General features: G+C 49.5%; 1 protein-coding gene across 2 annotated transcripts in view; it reads right to left on the reverse strand.

Moving 5' to 3' along the window:
* Positions 1 to 2,164: 2,164 nt before the first annotated feature.
* CRB2 (crumbs cell polarity complex component 2) overlaps positions 2,165 to 17,687 on the reverse strand; it is a 93,443-nt gene continuing 77,920 nt past the window's right edge. The window contains exons 10-13 of one of the 2 annotated variants that reach the window (XM_060757601.2): positions 15,742 to 16,609; positions 13,133 to 13,249; positions 10,783 to 10,909; positions 2,165 to 5,419 (exon numbers count right to left, since the gene is read on the reverse strand). In XM_060757601.2, the coding sequence (XP_060613584.2) occupies positions 5,201 to 5,419; positions 10,783 to 10,909; positions 13,133 to 13,249; positions 15,742 to 16,609 (1,331 nt within the window). In that variant the 3' untranslated portion in view covers positions 2,165 to 5,200. Of the gene's footprint in view, positions 6,382 to 10,782; positions 10,910 to 13,132; positions 13,250 to 15,741; positions 16,610 to 17,687 lie in introns of both variants that reach the window. The other variant, XM_060757599.2, reaches the window with a different exon arrangement.

Below are 17,687 nucleotides of genomic sequence, written 5' to 3' on the forward strand. Positions count from 1 at the left end.
GGCACGCATACTCGATATGCTCAAATATGAAAGGAATTGGCCTGGACATTTTGGAGTTGTAGCTCCTGGGATTTATAGTTCACCTGTAATCAGTGAGCACTCTGAACTCCACCAAAAATGGAATTGGACCACTTGGACATTTTGGGGTTGTAGCTACTGGGATTTATAGTTCACCTGTAATCAATGAGCACTCTGAACTCCATCAAAAATGGAATTGGACCACTTGGACATTTTGGGGTTGTAGCTCCTAGGATTTATAGTTCACCTGTAATCAATGAGCACTCTGAACTCCACCAAAAATGGAATTGGACCACTTGGACATTTTGGGGTTGTAGATACTGGGATTTATAGTTCACCTGTAATCAATGAGCACTCTGAACTCCACCAAAAATGGAATTGGACCACTTGGATATTTTGGGGTTGTAGATACTGAGATTTATAGTTCACCTGTAATCAAGGAGCACTCTGAACTCCATCAAAAATGGAATTGGACCACTTGGACATTTTGGGGTTGTAGATACTGAGATTTATAGTTCACCTGTAATCAAGGAGCACTCTGAACTCCATCAAAAATGGAATTGGACCACTTGGACATTTTGGGGTTGTAGCTACTGAGATTTATAGTTCACCTGTAATCGATGAGCACTCTGAACTCCACCAAAAATGGAATTGGACCACTTGGACATTTTGGGGTTGTAGATACTGGGATTTATAGTTCACCTGTAATCAATGAGCACTCTGAACTCCACCAAAAATGGAATTGGACCACTTGGATATTTTGGGGTTGTAGATACTGAGATTTATAGTTCACCTGTAATCAAGGAGCACTCTGAACTCCATCAAAAATGGAATTGGACCACTTGGACATTTTGGGGTTGTAGATACTGGGATTTATAGTTCACCTGTAATCAAGGAGCACTCTGAACTCCATCAAAAATGGAATTGGACCACTTGGACATTTTGGGGTTGTAGCTACTGAGATTTATAGTTCACCTGTAATCGATGAGCACTCTGAACTCCACCAAAAATGGAATTGGACCACTTGGACATTTTGAGGTTGTAGCTACTGGGATTTATAGTTCACCTGTAATCAGTGAGCACTCTGAACTCCACCAAAAATTGAATTGGATCAACTTGGCACCCAAACCGTCATGACCAGCAAAAAAAAATACCGAAGGGCTTTAGGGGGGCATTCACCTTGATTTGCGGGAGTTGTAGTTCATTAACATCCAGAGAGCTCTGTGAACTCAAACGACGATGGATCTGGACCACACTTGGCACACATACCCAATGCACCAAAATCTGAATACTGGAGGGATTTGGGAGAGACTGACCTTGATTTTTTGGGGGGGAGTTGTAGTTTACCTACAACCAGAGAAGGTATGAACCCCACTGACAATGGACCTGGATCAAACTTGGAATACAGAACCACCATGACCAACTGAACATACTGGAGGGGTTTGGGGGGATCTGACCTTCATTTCTGGGAGTTGTAGTTCACCTACAGAGAAGGTGTAAACCTGGCAATGGACCTAGATCAAACTTGGTATACAGAACCACCATGGCTGGAGGGGTTTGGGGGAAACTGACCTTCATTTCTGGGAGTTGTAGTTCACCTACATCCAGAGAAACAGTGACCTGCACTGATGATGGACCTGGACCAAACTTGGCACATAGAACCGCCATGACTAACTCAACCTACTGGAGGGATTTGAGGGGTCTGACTCACCATAATGGGAGTTGTAGTTCACCCTACAGCCAAAGAACATACTGAACTCTGGCAGTGATGCATATAGAGCAAACTTGCCCAGCATAACAAACTTTAACTAGTGATGGAGCTTCAAGGGGTTAACCTGGCATGATGGGAGTTGTAGTTCACCCACTTTCCTCTATCTAGGCAGCAGCTGAGGTCCTATGTTCCTGGGACATTATTAATAAGCACTCTTAATTGTTTAAGGAGAGCCCGTCAGCAATAAAAATGCAGCAATGGCCTTGGCTGCCAGCGCTTCTCTTTCCATCAGCGTTTCCTTCAGTGCAAGGAATTACCGAGCAATTAAGGAGTCCATATTGTTCCTGGGTGACTTTTCTCAAAACCTCCCACGCATCTCTTCCCTTTATCTCTTTAATTAAAAATAGACTAAAAATAGACCAACTGTGCCATCTGTACACATCGAGGCAACATTTTTTTGTTTAATCACAACAGTGTTCACCAGTTTTTAAAAAGAGTGTCGCGATCTGTAGCAAATCATTTCCGTGAAAAAATATATCCCAACATTAAATATCAAAAGTTTTCAAAGTTCACAGTGCGGAAAACGAAAGCGTCCATAAATTATTAAACAGAGCAGAATGGCTCAAAACACTGCTTGGGATCCACAGCCGTTGCCTGGCAAGTCCTGCCGAGAATTCGGGTCTGTGAAGGCAGGTTTGCAGGCCAGGTGTGGTCATCCGGATCTCCATTGTTGTGATGGCCATCCTTGGAAACTCATGGCAACTTGCAGCTTCTCCAAAGGTGGCAAAAATGGTGGAAATTCCTGGTGTTGCTTCTTGTGGAAGGAGCTTTGTCCCACCTGCTTTCATCTTAGCATGGCATTGGTTTCTCTTGGGTGGCACACACAGCATGGTGGGTCTCCACAAGCTTCTCCCCCAGAAGATATCTTGATGAGGGCCATAAGAGTCCTCATCACACTGAAAATTGTATTGGTGTTGCTTTTTGAAGAAGGAGCTTTGTCTCACCTGCTTTCATCCCAGCATGGCATCAGTCTCTCATGGGTGACATGCACAGCATGATGGGTCTCCATAAACTTCTCCCCAGAAGGTATCTTGATGAAGGCCATCACAGTCATCATGACAATGAAATGCTAGTGGTGTTGCTTCTTGAGGAAGGGGCTTTGTCCCACCTGCTTTCATCCTAGCATGGCTTCCGTCCTTCTTGGATGCTACACACAGCATGATGGGTCTCCACAAGCTTCTCCCCAGAAGGTATCTTGATGAAGGCCATCACAGTCATCATGACAATGAAATGGTAATGGTAATGCTTCTTGAGGAAGGAGCTTTGTCCCACCCGCCTTCATTCTAGCATGGCATCGGTCTCTCTTGGGTGGCACGCACAGCATGGTGGGTCTCCACAAGCTTCTCCCCAAAAGGTATCTTGATGAGAGATGTTAAGAGTCCTCATCACACTGAAAATGGTATTGGTGTTGCTTCTTGCGGAAGGACCTTTGTCCCACCTGCTTTCATCCTAGCATGGTAGCAGTCTCTCTTGGGTGGTACATACAGCATGATGGGTCTCCAAAAGCTTCTCCCCAGAAGGTATCTTGAAGGCCGTAAGAATCATCATGACAATGAAATGGTAATGGTGTTGCTTCTTGTGGAAGGAGCTTTGTCCCACCTGCTTTCATCCTAGCATGGCTTCCGTCCTTCTTGGATGCTACACACAGCATGATGGGTCTCCACAAGCTTCTCCCCAGAAGGTATCTTGATGAAGGCCATCACAGTCATCATGACAATGAAATGGTAATGGTAATGCTTCTTGAGGAAGGAGCTTTGTGCCACCTGCTTTCATCCTAGCATGGCATCAGTCTCTCTTGGGTAGCAAACACAGCATGGTGGGTCTTCACAAGCTTCTCCCCAGAAGGTAGCTTGATGAGGGCCGTAAAAGTCCTCATCACACTGAAAATGGTAATGGTGTTGCTTCTTGAGAAAGGGGCTTTGTCCCACCTGCTTTCATCCTAGCATGGCTTCAATCTTTCTTGGGTGGCACACACAGCATGGTGTGTCTCCATAAACTTCTTCCCATAAGTTATCTTGATGAAAGCCTAGCATGGCTTCAGTCTTTCATGGGTGGTACGCACAGCATGGTGGGTCTCCATAACTTCTCCCCAGAAGGTATCTTGATGAAGGTTCCCCGGGGAAAAAACCATCACAATGAAATTCTAGTGGTGTTGCTTCTTGAGGAAGGAGCTTTGTCCCACCTGCTTTCATCCTAGCATGTCATCAGTCTCTCTTGGGTGGCGCACACAGCATGGTGGGTCTCCACAAGCTTCTCCCCAGAAGGTATCTTGATGAGGGTCATCACAATCATCATCACAATGAAATGATAATGGTGTTGCTTCTTGTGGAAGGAGCTTTATCCCACTTGCTTTCATCCTAGCATGGCATCAGTCTCTCTTGGGTGGCATGCACAACATGATGGGTCTCTACAAGCTTCTCCCCAGAAGATATCTTGATGAGGGCCATAAGAGTCATCATCACCATGAAATGCGAATGGGCTTAGGTCCCATGCAGGCAGGTAGAACATCTCTCTGCATGGCACAGGGAGCAGTGCCAACGTCCCAGAAAGTGGAGAGTGGGCACTTCCAGTCCTTCTGTGGCCAGTCTGAGGCTTGCCAAGGCAAGGTGTCTCATTTGCTGCCATCACTGTAGGTAGCAGGAGGATGACTCTAGCATACGCACGAGCCAGCTTTAGCCCTCGAGGTGTTTTGGACTTCAACTCCCACAATTCCTAACAGCCTACTGGCTGTTAGGAATTGTGGGAGTTGAAGTCCAAAACACCTGGAGGGCCGAAGTTGGCCCATGCCTGCTTTGCAGAAGCAAGACTCCAGGAGGAAGCAAGGTGGTGAGCTTGAGAACTCACTAGCAAAGGAGGGGTTCACAACTAGCCAGTCCATTGGAGTGGTCTTGTTACTGGTTAGAGAATTAATACTGACTGAAGCAACTTGTTTACAAGGCACTGTAGGCCACAGCTCTGCAGGTACTCCACGTTGCAGCTGAGTGGGTTCGTAGGCGCAGCCAATGCTCACCCCAGTGGGAAGGGAGGACCACAGCTGTCCTGTGGGAAGCCAAGAACTCCGTGGGCCAGTCTGCTTTGGAGCCGTAGCCTGTACTCACTAGTTCAAGCACAAATGTGCCCACTCCGGCCTTCACCATCTGAGGATGTCCTACCTGATGGCCAGCACACTGCTTCTGAACCGGCGCTGAGCCTCTTCCTGTAAACAGATGAGCAACACTGGCACTTGGATCCCCTTCTCTGCAAAGAGAGCATGGAATGCGCCCCTTTGTGTCCCCGTTGCTGGCTCAGCATTTCCCTCACGACTGTTGTCACAATGGAAAAGACCCACGGAGCAATGGCAACTCTAAGCCTCCAAGCGCAGACTGGACGAAACGGTCTCTTTCGAGTCGGGGTCTCGGGGTCCTTGGACGTTCAGATCAGCCGCTCCAACGGTGGCAACTTGATGACGTTCCACATCTCCACGCGCGCCCCGTCCTTCTCCTGGCGGCTGGGGCTGTAGGTGCCTTGGGTGGCCCTCCTCTTCTTCATGGCCACGATGGAGATGCCGAAGATGGCCACCAGCACGGCCGCTCCGGCCGCTCCCACGGCTCCCACCAGGGTGGAGCTGCTGACTTGGGCCCAGGCTGGTCGCTGCGGTGGAATAAGAAGTTACTGACCTCTCAGGACAGACAGCGGCTCAGGCCGCGAGGCACGCCCTCATCCCACTAAGGAGTACCCACAGACAGAAAACCAGTCAAGGAGATTAAAGGATGCTATTTGGCACCGGAGCAGCAGTGCCGCTGGCTGTTAAGACCTTCTATGTTCAAGTGGTGGAAGCAAGTGAGAGCAGACGTGGCTTCTCTGTCCACCTCAAGCTTCCTCAAGGGGCCAGGAACCACCTTCCTGTGGCCATTTCCCCTCCCCATTGAATGAGAACAAGGCCCCTCGACAAATGGCAGAATTGTCCACCCCAAATTGAGCGGCTACTTCATAAAAGGGAATGTCTGTATACATGTTTCCAGGGGAGTCTCTGGGAGGCAGGATCATCCATGCTGTTGCTGTTGGAAGGTGGCCTTAGGAAAACGGTCAAGCCAAGGCAGCCCAACCTGCGGCCCATTAAAGCAGTGTTTCCAAAGACATGTTGAGGGGCGGCTGGGGTGGGTTGGGTTTGGGGGCTGCCTATCTAACTGAGGAAGGGTTGCAGCTACGTCCAAGGGCAAAGGTGGCCCGGCCGCTCGAATGTGCTTGCGTCGCCACTGCTCTCCACGGCCTTTGGAAGGAGCTTGGCAAGGCGAGCGAGAGCAGCGCGCGGCCCGAGACCGAAGCCCGGCGTTTCAGCGCAGGCTTTGCGAAGGCACTTCCTTGCCTCCCTTGGGCCGTGCCTATATCAAGCGCTCCTCCGGCGGCACCTTTAAGACACTGTCCATCTCCAGCCGGGCTCCGGCCACCTCCTGCTGGCTTGGGCTGTAGGTCCCTTCGGACTGGCGCCTCTTCCGGGCCGTGAGAATCATAAGGACGAGGATAATAATGAGTAGCAGCAAGCAACCGCAGGCCACAGGCACGGCTACCTCAATTAATGGGAACGGGAAGAGAGCGCCCGGGAGAGTCCCTCTCTGCAAGAGAAATTAACGGAGAAACAATGAGTCCCGACTGGAGTGCTGCGTGGCGGGAAAGAGGGGCAACATGCTGCCCCCAGTGAAGTGTTAAAGGCAGGCAAAGGATGAGGAGAAGGAGCAAAGGGCAGGCCGACACTTCCTTCCGAAGAAAGCAGCGCAAGAGACTGAACTTCCATCGGCACCAGGGCAGGCACGCTGCATTCTCCTTGACTAAAGGCACCATCCAAGCTAGACCAGCAGCTCCCAAAGAGGCAGCCTGATCCTCAAGGAGAAAGGGGGCCCATCCAGACAGTACCTTTATCCCAGGAGTTTCTGCAGAAAACAGAAGGGTGGCCAGATGCCGTTCCCTGTAAACGCAGAAGCAATAACTACAAACGGCAAAAACTGCGAGATTTCCATGTGCGGGAATATCTTGGTTTTGAGCCAAATATGCGGATCTTCGCATGTCTGTAATAACGGGATTCACGGGATTTTTTTATCTAGGTTTGTTCCCGGGTTTTAGATGTTTGTTCCTGATTGGTCGGTTCCTAAAAAGAAAGTGACACTTGAGAAGAAGGCGAAATCTTTGTTTGTGTGCCAGAAACATTATGAAACGTGTGGAGGGCACATTTTCTCTGGCCAGGACAAAGTCAACGTTGTACATCTTTGGACAAGGAGATCAATCAGGAACAGCCATGCATAGCCCAGAAACAGCACCCTGTTGTTTGATGCCACAAGTACACTATCAAATATGTCTGGGCAGAAGGCCAGGCAGCCAGGCTCTAAAAAGTGTCAATAATGACAAAGTTCTGTTCCTGGCTTGAAAGTGTGTGTCCCTGTTTGTGTGCCAGAACATTTATGAAACATGTGAGGGCACATTTTCTCTGGCCAGGACAAAGCCAACGTTGTACATCTTTGGGCAAGATCAATCAGGAACAGCCATGTATAACCCAGGAACAGCACCCTGTTGTTTGATGGTCAAGTACACCAATCAAATATGTCTGTGCAGAAGGCCAGGCAGCCAGGCTCTAAAAAGTGTCAATAATGACAAAGTTCTGTTCCTGGCTTGAAAGTGTGTGTCCCTGTTTGATTGTGCTGTGCTAACTTGGGCAGAAGTGATCCTACCCCATAAACTTTTGCAGTGATTCGCATATCTGAATCTCCGCATATCTGCATCTTAAAGTTTAAAAAAAACACTAAAGTTTCCGGTGGAAGTCCCGTGGTGGCCATCTTGGGAGCCTCTAAATCTCGCAACAAAGCAAGTCTGGACAATGGAGACAGAAATCCGGAGACCAAGAGGTCTGTATGTAGACCTCTTTTGAAGTCCCGGGATTTTTTGCCTCTGTGATTTAGCGCTGTCTGGAAGCGCCCTGGGTGGCTGCAAGTGCAAAATGGTGGACACAGAAGTGTTGAGGGTGGCTGGAATGATGGCAGAAGCCCAACCAAAGCGTGTCCCTGACTAGGAGACAGAAACCCAACGAAGCAAGTGCCTGGTGCCCCGAGGAGAGGGCTGAGCTCCTCTACCCCAACTGGAGAGCCTTGCTTGCAGGATCCCTTTTCTCTGGCCAGGACAAAGCCAGCGTTGTACATCTTTGGACAAGATCAATCAGGAACAGCCATGTATAACCCAGGAACAACACCCTGTTATTTGATGCCACAAGTACACCGATCAAATATGTCTGGGCAGAAGGCCAGGCAGCCAGGCTCTAAAAAGTGTCAATAATGACAAAGTTCTGTTCCCGGCTTGAAGGTGTGTGTTCCTGATTGATTGTGCAATGCTAACTTGGGCAGAAGTGGTCCTACCCTGCAAACTTTGTGTGACAGATGTTTCATGAAATGTCTAGAGGGCACAGTTTCTCTGGCCAGGACAATAAACAGACCTTTTGCAGTGATTTGCATATCCGAATCTCCGCATATCTGCATCTTAAAGTTTAAAAAAACCACTAAAGTTTCCGGTGGAAGTCCCGTGGTGGCCATCTTGGAAGCCTCTAAATCTCACAACAAAGCAAGTCTGGGCAACGGAAGCAGAAATCCAGAGACCAACAGGTCTCTATGTAGACCTCTTTTGAAGTCCCGGGAATTTTTGCCTCTGTGATTTAGCACTGTCTGGAAGCGCCCTGGGTGGCTGCAAGTGCAAATGGTGGACACAGAAGTGTTGAGGGTGGCTGGAATGATGGCAGAAGCCCAACCAAGGCGTGTCCCTGACTAGGAGACAGAAACCCAACCAAGCAAGTGCCTAGTGCCCCGAGGAAAGGGCTGAGTTCCTCTACCCCAACTGGAGGACCTTGCTTGAAGGATCCCTCGGCACCACCACCACCACCACCAAGGCTGACGCTCAGAGCTTACTTCCAGGAGCTGATTGGGGACATGCGATTAGTGTAAGCCGTACTAAAAACAGCGATGCGCACAGGCTCAGCGGTTAAGATGCCTGTCAGCCAAGCGCTGTTACCTTGCCAAAGAGAAGCTGGGGGCGGGGATTTATAAGCAGGTAATTGGGTGGAATCCGAGCTCTAAATCCTGGCAATTGGATGCTATTAGGGACGGTGTTGAACTGGAGCAAGGCTTGCCTAGAGAGCCCTTTGGAGCAAGAGGCCGCAGCCTGGTTGCAGTCTTTGGAAAGAGAGCTGCAGGTAGAGCATGATCTTGGCCAGGCGCATGACAAGGGTTGGGCACCCTCCGGCAGGCGTGCCCGTTCGGTTTCAGGATGTCTCGTGCCAAAAGGAGTGCAGGTGGAGCCAGCTTATCAAAGAGGAGGAGGTGGACCTCTTCAGAACAAGACATTAGTTGTGGCCTCACGATGGATGAATGAAAGAGAAGAAGGAGTGGAGCAAGCACTATGGAGGGGAATCGGCACCAAGGAGCGCCACTTTTGGGATGCGGGCACTGCCTTGGGCTCAAGCATGCAAAGGAGGTGTTTAGACGTGTCCCGCAAGACGCAACCATGCAACAGCAACAGCGATGGTGAGCCTGCCTCCCATCCCAACATGAGCCTTGGATGGAGAGGGAGGGGTTCATGCAGCTAAGGTTAGTATGTCCCCAACACCAGCACCCACATGCAGTCTAGTGAAGGAAGAGGAGGGGGGCAGCCCCCAAAAGACACCATGCTCCAGGTATCTGGGCTCGTTCCTGCCCTACACCTCTTTCCCTGCTTGTCTTGTTTTGAAGACTTTTGCCCTTCTCCCTTATGCTTACTCTTATGACAAACACCCACATGCTTCTGATATAAAACAGTTTCTGAATTCTGCCCCCTTAAAAGCCCACCCACCAAACATTAAACACAAAGGTAAAGGTGTTCCCCTGACATTAAGTCTAGTCATGTCCAACTCTGGGACTCTAATGCTCATCATCTCCGTTTCCAAGCCGAAGAGCCGGCGTTGTCCGTAGACACCTCCAAGGTCATGTGGCCACTGGCATGACTGTATGGACTGCCATTACTTTCCTGCTGAAGCGGTTCTTACTGATCTATTCACATTTGCACAAACTGCTAGGTTGGCAGAAGCTGGGGCTAACAGTGGGAGCTCACTGACTCTGGGACTCTGGTGCTCATCTCCATTTCCAAGCCGGAGAGCCGGCGTTGTCCGTAGACACCTCCAAGGTCATGTGGCCACTGGCATGACTGTATGGACTGCCGTTACTTTCCTGCTGAAGCGGTTCTTACTGATCTATTCACATTTGCACAAACTGCTAGGTTGGCAGAAGCTGGGGCTAACAGTGGGAGCTCACTGACTCTGGGACTCTGGTGCTCATCTCCATTTCCAAGCCGGAGAGCCGGCATTGTCCGTAGACACCTCCAAGGTCATGTGGTCACTGGCATGACTGTATGGAGTGCCATTACTTTCCTGCTGAAGCGGTTCTTACTGATCTATTCACATTTGCACAAACTGCTAGGTTGGCAGAAGCTGGGGCTAACAGTGGGAGCTCACTGACTCTGGGACTCTGGTGCTCATCTCCATTTCCAAGCCGGAGAGCCGGCGTTGTCCATAGACACCTCCAAGGTCATGTGGCCACTGGCATGACTGTATGGAGTGCCATTACTTTCTTATTGATCTATTCACATTTGCACGAACTGCTAGGTTGACAGGAGCTGGGGCTAACAATGGGAGCTCACCCTATTAGTGGATTCGAACCACTGACCTTCCGATCCACAAGTTCTGCAGCTCAGCGGTTTAACCCGCTGTGCCAATATTGCTTGGGGAATATTCATTGAAATCGCTTGACACAACACTCCATTCATGTAAGAATTGGAGTAAGAGTTCTAATGTACCCATCCTGGCGGGGACCTCTATTACACCAGGAAGGGTTGAGAAGCCATTCTTTTCTATTGCTGTCTCTCAGCCAAACGCTGACACTGACTCCCCTCGTAAGCCTCACAACAAAAGCCTGATGCCACTACTACGCTAAGACGAACGGCCCGCTTACATCAACATCGCAGCGCTCTCCAGTGTAGCTGGCGCTGCACAGACACCGGTACCGGTTCACCGAATCCTGGCAGGTGCCTCCATTCTGGCAGGGGTTGGGGTCGCAGTCGTTGATGTTGATCTGGCATCTGGAAAGGAAAGAAGAGCCCGTCAAGGGAAAGAGATGGCAACACAGCTTGGGCCACTTGAGCATCTGGGACTAAATAATAATACAGTAGAGTCGCGCTTGTCCGACATAAACAGACCGGCAGAACATCGGATAAACGAAAGTGTCGGATAATATGGAGCCTCCTACTGTTACCCGTCCGACACCTAGAATACTAACAACAGGGACTCAAAGGGTCAAGGCAAGGAAATGCCTTGGTGCTAGAGCGACCCAGTGCCCGGATGGAGAAGAGGAGTGTTGACATTGCAGAGGGAAGGAGGGAGGACGCTTCCGCTTCCGGTCCTGCCTCTTTTCCCCCTTTCCTCCTCCTCTTGTCTTGCCTTTTTAACTCATTGGGAATGGAGAGTGTTGGGGAACGCTCCTTTAATTGAAGGAGAAATGCTGGAGGAAAGGGGGGGGGGTGTTGGATAAGACGGAATGTCGGATAAGTGAAGGTCGGATAAGCGAGACTCGATTGGGAATGGAAAGAGAGTTGGGAAGCGCTCCTTCAATTGAAGAGGAAATGCTGGAGGAAAAGGGAGCGTCGGATAAAATAGAATGTCGGATAAGCGAAGGTCAGATAAGCGAGATGCTGCTGTATTGGGCATGGAGGGAGAGTTAGGGAACACTCCTTGAATTGAAGGGGAAACACTGGAGGAAAAGGGGGACATTGGATAAGACAGAATGTTGGATAAGCAAAGGTCGGATAAGCGAGACTCAATCGGGAATGGAAAGAGAGTTGGAGAGCGCTTCTTCAATTGAAGGGGAAACACTGGAGGAAAAGGGGGGTGTCAGATAAGACGGAATGTCGGATAAGCGAAGGTTGGACAAGCGAGTCTCTATTGGGAATGGAGAGAGAGTTGGTGAGCGCTCCTTCAATTGAAGGGGAAATGCTGGAGGAAAAGGGGGCATTGGATAAGACGGAATGTCGGAAAAGCAAAGGTCAGATAAGCGAGACTCTACTGTATTGGGAATGGAGGGAGAGTTGGGGAGTGCTGCTTTAACTGAAGGGGAAATACTGGAGGGAAAAGGGGGCCTCATAAGATGGAATGTCGGATAAGCGAAAGTTGGATAAGCGAGACTCTACTTTAGTAATAGTAATAATAAAGACCTTGGCCTGCACTTAAAAACAATCGGCGCTGACCATATGACCATGTGTCAGCTGCAAAAGGCCACCCTGCTCGGATCTGTGCACATTATCCGCCGATACGTCACACAGTCCTAGGCACTTGGGCAGTGTCCGGCATGTGATCCAGTCCAAAAGTCAACAAAGTGATTTTGTTTACTGTGTCCTCATTTTGTTGTGTATCCAATAAAAACAACAACAACAACAATAAATCTAGGAGAAGACTGTCTGTCACCACCAGCAGCCTTATAGAAAGCTTTGGAGAACAGAGCCTGTTTGGAGATAGCCAGGAATGCTCCAAAAAAGAAGAAAGTATTCCTTGTAGAAGTCTAAAAGTATTCCTTACTTTAGCTCAGGCATGGGCCAACTTTGGCCCTCCTTCCAGGTGTTTTGGATTTCAACTCCCACCATTCCTAACAGGTCCTTTCCTTTCCCCAAAGTTGGCCCATGCCTTTGTCCTCTTGGAACTGGACAATCAAGGGGTCATCTGCATACCCACGTTATGGGAGTTGGAGTCCAAAACACCTGGAGGGAGGGCCAAAGCTGGCCCATGCTTTTGTCCTCTTGGAACTGGACACTTCAGTCCATCAAGGGGTCATCTGCATACCCAGGTTGTGGGAGTTGGAGTCCAAAACACCTGGAGGGAGGGCCCAAGTTGGCCCATGCCTTTCTCCTCTTGGAACTGGACACTTCAGTCCATCAAGGGGTCATCTGCATACCCAGGTTGTGGGACCTGGAGTCCAAAACACCTGGAGGGAGGGCCAAAGCTGGCCCATGCCTTTGTCCTCTTGGAAGTGGACACTTCAGTCCATCAAGGGGTCATCTGCATAACCACGTTATGGGAGTTGGAGTCCAAAACACCTGGAGGGAGGGCCAAAGTTGGCCCAAGCCTGCTGTAGCTGGATGAGTTGCTAACTAAACCCTGAAATGAAAGCTTCTCTTGGGAGCAACGCCAAGCGCAGGCACCAAGAGCAACGCCAACAAAACCATTCCCGAGTGCAATGCTTGCTCCAAAAGCCAACCCAAGTCCCTGGCTGCTTTGGAGGAGAAGACGACAGACCCAAGGGGCTTCAGACGTACTTTCTGCCCGTGTAGCCCGGCTTGCAGGTGCAGTTGGCTCCCCAGGGCCCGCTGATGCATTTGCCCCCGTTCAGGCAGGTGAAGTTCTTGCCACATTCTTCAGGAGGGAACGGCCACCTGGGAACGACAGAGAAAATAAGAATAGTTACACATGGACCATTTCTTAGGTGCGGTACAAAATCAGAACTGTACAATGGTCTCTGGTTCAACGGGCATGACAGCAAGAGGAATCTTAAGCAGACTCAGAAACTGATGGAATGATGACCTCGTGGAAGATGGCTCCAGAGGCCCTTCTGGGATATGAGGAGCTACCACACTTGTTCTTGCTCAAGCTGGGTCTGACAAGGTCCCATCCAGATACAAGGACTGATGTCCAAGATATGTCTTTGGCACTGAGATGAGATGATGCGCAGGACAGGTGTTGCAGGAGGAGAGCCAAGCACAAGCAACTGCCTCATGCCAAGGTCAAGGTATACCTCTAGCTCAGCATAACCAGTCTGGACTTGGCAGTCACTGGTTCAGCATCACTTGCCATGCCATTTTCTTGGGGATCGTGTCTGTGAATCTTCATGAGCCTCACAGAGGGACGGGAAAGATGTGAAATAATAATAATAATAATAATAATAATAATAATAATAATAATAATCGAAGTATGGATTGTCAATGTTGCAATCCCAAGTGACAGCAGGATTGAAAAGACGGCACGATATGAGGATTTAAAGATTGAACTGCAAAGACTCTGGCACAAGCCAGTCAAGGGGGTCCCAGTGGGGATCGGCACAGTGGGTGCAGTGCCTCGAGACCTTGGCCTGCACTTAAGCACAATCGGCATTGACAAAATTACCAGCTGCAGAAGGCAACCTTACTGGAAACTACACGCATTATTCGCCAATACATCACACAGTCCTAGACACTTGGGAAGTGTTCGATGTGAGATCCAATACAACAGCCAGCAGTGATCTTGTCTGCTGTGGACTCATCTTGTTATGTTTCTAATAATAATAAAATAATAATAACAATAATAATAATAATAATAATAATCTATATAAATAAAAATGTGATGTTCATTTGTGGGATTAACAGAACTCAAAAACCACTGGACGAATTGACACCAAATTTGGACACAAGACAGCTAACAACCCAAAGTATGTCCTTCACTCAAAAAATTAGTTTGGTCATTTGGGAATTGTGCTGGTTTTTATAGTTCACCTACAGTCAAAGAGCATTCTGAACCCCACCAACGATGGAATTGAACCAAACGTGGCACACAGTTCTCCCATGATCAATAGAAAATCAATAGAAAATACTGGAAGGGTTTGGTGGGCAGTGTCCTTTGGTTTTGGAGTTGTAGTTCACCTACTTCCAGAGAGCACTGTGGACCCAAACAGTGATGGATTGGGACCAAACTCTACACGAATACTCAATATGCCCAAACGTGAACACTGGTGGAGTTTGGGGAAAATAGAATCCTGACATTTGGGAGTTGTAGTTGCTGGGATTTAGGGTTCACCTACAATCACAGAGCATTCCAAAACCCACCAACGATAGAATTGGGCCAAGCAACCCACACGGAACCCCCATGTGGGCCACAGCAATGTGTGGCAGGGGACGGCTAGTAATAATATACATCACACAGTCCTAGACACTTTGGAAGTGTTCAACTTGTGATTTTGCGATATGAAATCCAGCATATAGACCTCATTTGCTGTGACATAGTGTTTTTGTGTCAGAAGAAGAAGAGGAAGAAAAAGAAGAAGAGGAAGAAGAAGAAGAGGAGGAGGAGGAGGAAGAAGAAGAAGACGAAGAGGAAGAAGAAGAAGAAGAGGAGGAGGAAGAAGAAGAAGAGGAAGAAGAAGAGGAAGAAGAAGAGGAGGAGGAAGAAGAAGAAAAAGAGGAAGAAGAAGAAGAGGAAGAGGAAGAAGAAAAAGAAGAAGAGGAAGAAGAAAAAGAAGAAGAGGAAGAAGAAAAAGAAGAAGAAGAGGAAGAAGAAGAAGAGGAAGAAGAAAAAGAAGAAGAAGAAGAAGAGGAGGAAGAAGAAGAAGAAGAAGAGGAAGAAGAAGAAGAAAAAGAAGAGGAAGAAGTCCCTCTTCGGGGGGAGAAGGACGGGGTATAAATATAGGAAATAAATAAATTACATGCAAATAAGGCTTCTCCCCAGGAAACAATAAAGAATGGCTCTTGCATGCAAGTGTGTGTATCTGTGCAAAAAAGATACAGCCTTTTGAGCTTGTGGAAAGGACCTGAGGCTGTTAGGAGTTGTGGGAACTGAAGTCCCAAACACCTGGAGGGAGGGACGAAGTTGGCCCATGCTTTTGTCCTGTTGGAACTGGACACTACGGTCAATCAAGGGGTCATCTGCATACCCACATTGTGGGAGCTGAAGTCCAAAACACCTGGAGGGAGGTCTGAAGTTGGCCTAGGCCTTTGTTCTGTTGCAACTAGGGATAATCTGCATTCCCACGTTCTGGGTGTTGAGGTCAAAACACCTGACCGCCCTAAGAGCGAAAGCCAGGGAGATTTGAGCACGAGCGAGAGGTGCCCGGCCCCACAGAGACCCCCCCCCCATTTGCCCCCTTGGCTGCCTAAAGCATCCCTGTCTGGGCACTCACTCGCAGAAGGGTCCGGTGAACTGTGCCGGACACTTGCAGGAGTAGCTGTAGACTTCGTCGACGCAGGTGGCTCCGTTCTGGCACTTGTGCCTCACGCAGTCGTCCACGTTGATCTGGCAGCGCTTCCCGATGTATCCCTTGTGGCAATCGCACTGGAAGTCCCCCACCTCGTCCATGCACTCCCCGTGAATGCAGGGGTCGGGGGTGCAGTCGTCGATGTTGGCCTCGCAAAGCGGGCCCTCCCACCCGGGGCCACAGGCACAGCTGAAGGCGTTGAAGAGGTCCTGGCAGGAGCCACCGTGGCGGCACGGGCCGGAGGAACAGACGTCCACTCCTTTGCAGCCGAGGAGGGCCTCCCCGTTCTGCATGCGCAGGAACTGCTCGGGCTGCGGGTAACTGATGGGGACGGCCAGGGGCAGAAGCACCCCGCCAATGTCCGCGTGCCCAAGGCAGCCGGTGAAATTCTCACCCAGAACGATCACCGTCTTGCTTCTCAGGAAGTCCAGATTCCCGGCATTCCCCTCGAGGGTGGCATTCGCGGAGTGGTCCAAGCGGAGGTGCCACCTTGACGAAAGAGCCAAGGGGTCTTCCATGGAGAGCGTGAGTGTGTGCCAAGAACCATCGGAGATGGACACCTCGCTCAGGAAATTGGCTCCCTCCACGCCGTTCCCGCTCCTGATCTCCACCAAGAGGGAGGAGTTCTGGACGGCCACCACAAGAGAGTCCACCTCTTCCGCCGCCCGGAGCAAAACGGCGTCTTCGTCCCGTGTCCTGAAGTCCAAGCGCAGGCTGTGGAGAGCTCTGGCAATGGTGGCGTTGGCGGTGAACTCAACAGCATTGTGCTCAAGGAAGGTGACGCTAGCCAGGCCTGCGGATGAAAAAGACAGTCAGTGCATTTAGTTAGCACGGAGCCTCCAGAGAATCATAGAATCCTAGAATCAAAGAGTTGGAAGAGACCTCCTGGGCCATCATCCAGTCCAACCCCATTCTTCCAAGAAGCAGGAATATTGCATTCAAATCACCCCTGACAGATGGCCATCCAGCCTCCGCTTAAAAGCTTCCAAAGAAGGAGCCTCCACCACACTCCCTCCGGGGCAGAGAGTTCCACTGCTGAACGGCTCTCACAGTCAGGACGTTCTTCCTAATGTTCAGGTGGAATCTCCTCTCTTGTAGTTTGAGGCCATTGTTCCATTGCGTCCTAGTCTCCAAGGAAGCAGAAAACAAGCTTGCTCCCTCCTCCCTGTGGCTTCCTCTCACATATTTATCCATGGCTATCATGTCTCCTCTCAGCCTTCTCTTCTTCAGACTAAACAGGCCCAGTTCCCTAAGCCGCTCCTCATAGGGCTTGTTCTCCAGACCCTTGATCATTTGAGTCGCCCTCCTCTGGACACATTCCAGCTTGTCAATATCTCTCTTGAATTGTGGTGCCCAGAATTGGACACAATATTCCAGATGTGGTCTAACCAAAGCAGAATAGAGCATGGGGAGCATGACTTCCTTAGATCTAGACACTATGCTCCTATTGATGCAGGCCAAAATCCCATTGGCTTTTTTTGCTGCCACATCACATTGTTGGCTCATGTTTAACTTGTTGTCCACGAGGACTCCAAGATCTTTTTCACACGTACTGCTCTCGAGCCAGGCATTGTCCCTCATTCTGTATCTTTGCATTTCGTTTTTTCTGCCAAAGTGGAGTATCTTGCATTTGTCACTGTTGAACTTCATTGTGTTAGTTTTGTCCCATCATCTCTCTAATCTGTCAAGATCCCTTTGAATCCTGCTCCTGTCCTCTGGAGTCTTGGCTCTCCCTCCCAATTTGGTGTCGTCTGCAAACTTGATGATCCTGCCTTCTAACCCTTCATCTAAGTCGTTAATAAAGATGTTGAACAGGACCGGGCCCAGGACGGAACCCTGCGGCACTCCACTTGTCACTTCTTTCCAAGATG

This window comes from Anolis sagrei, chromosome 11 (genome assembly GCF_037176765.1).
Source record: "Anolis sagrei isolate rAnoSag1 chromosome 11, rAnoSag1.mat, whole genome shotgun sequence".
NCBI classification, from domain to species: Eukaryota; Metazoa; Chordata; class Lepidosauria; order Squamata; family Dactyloidae; genus Anolis; species Anolis sagrei.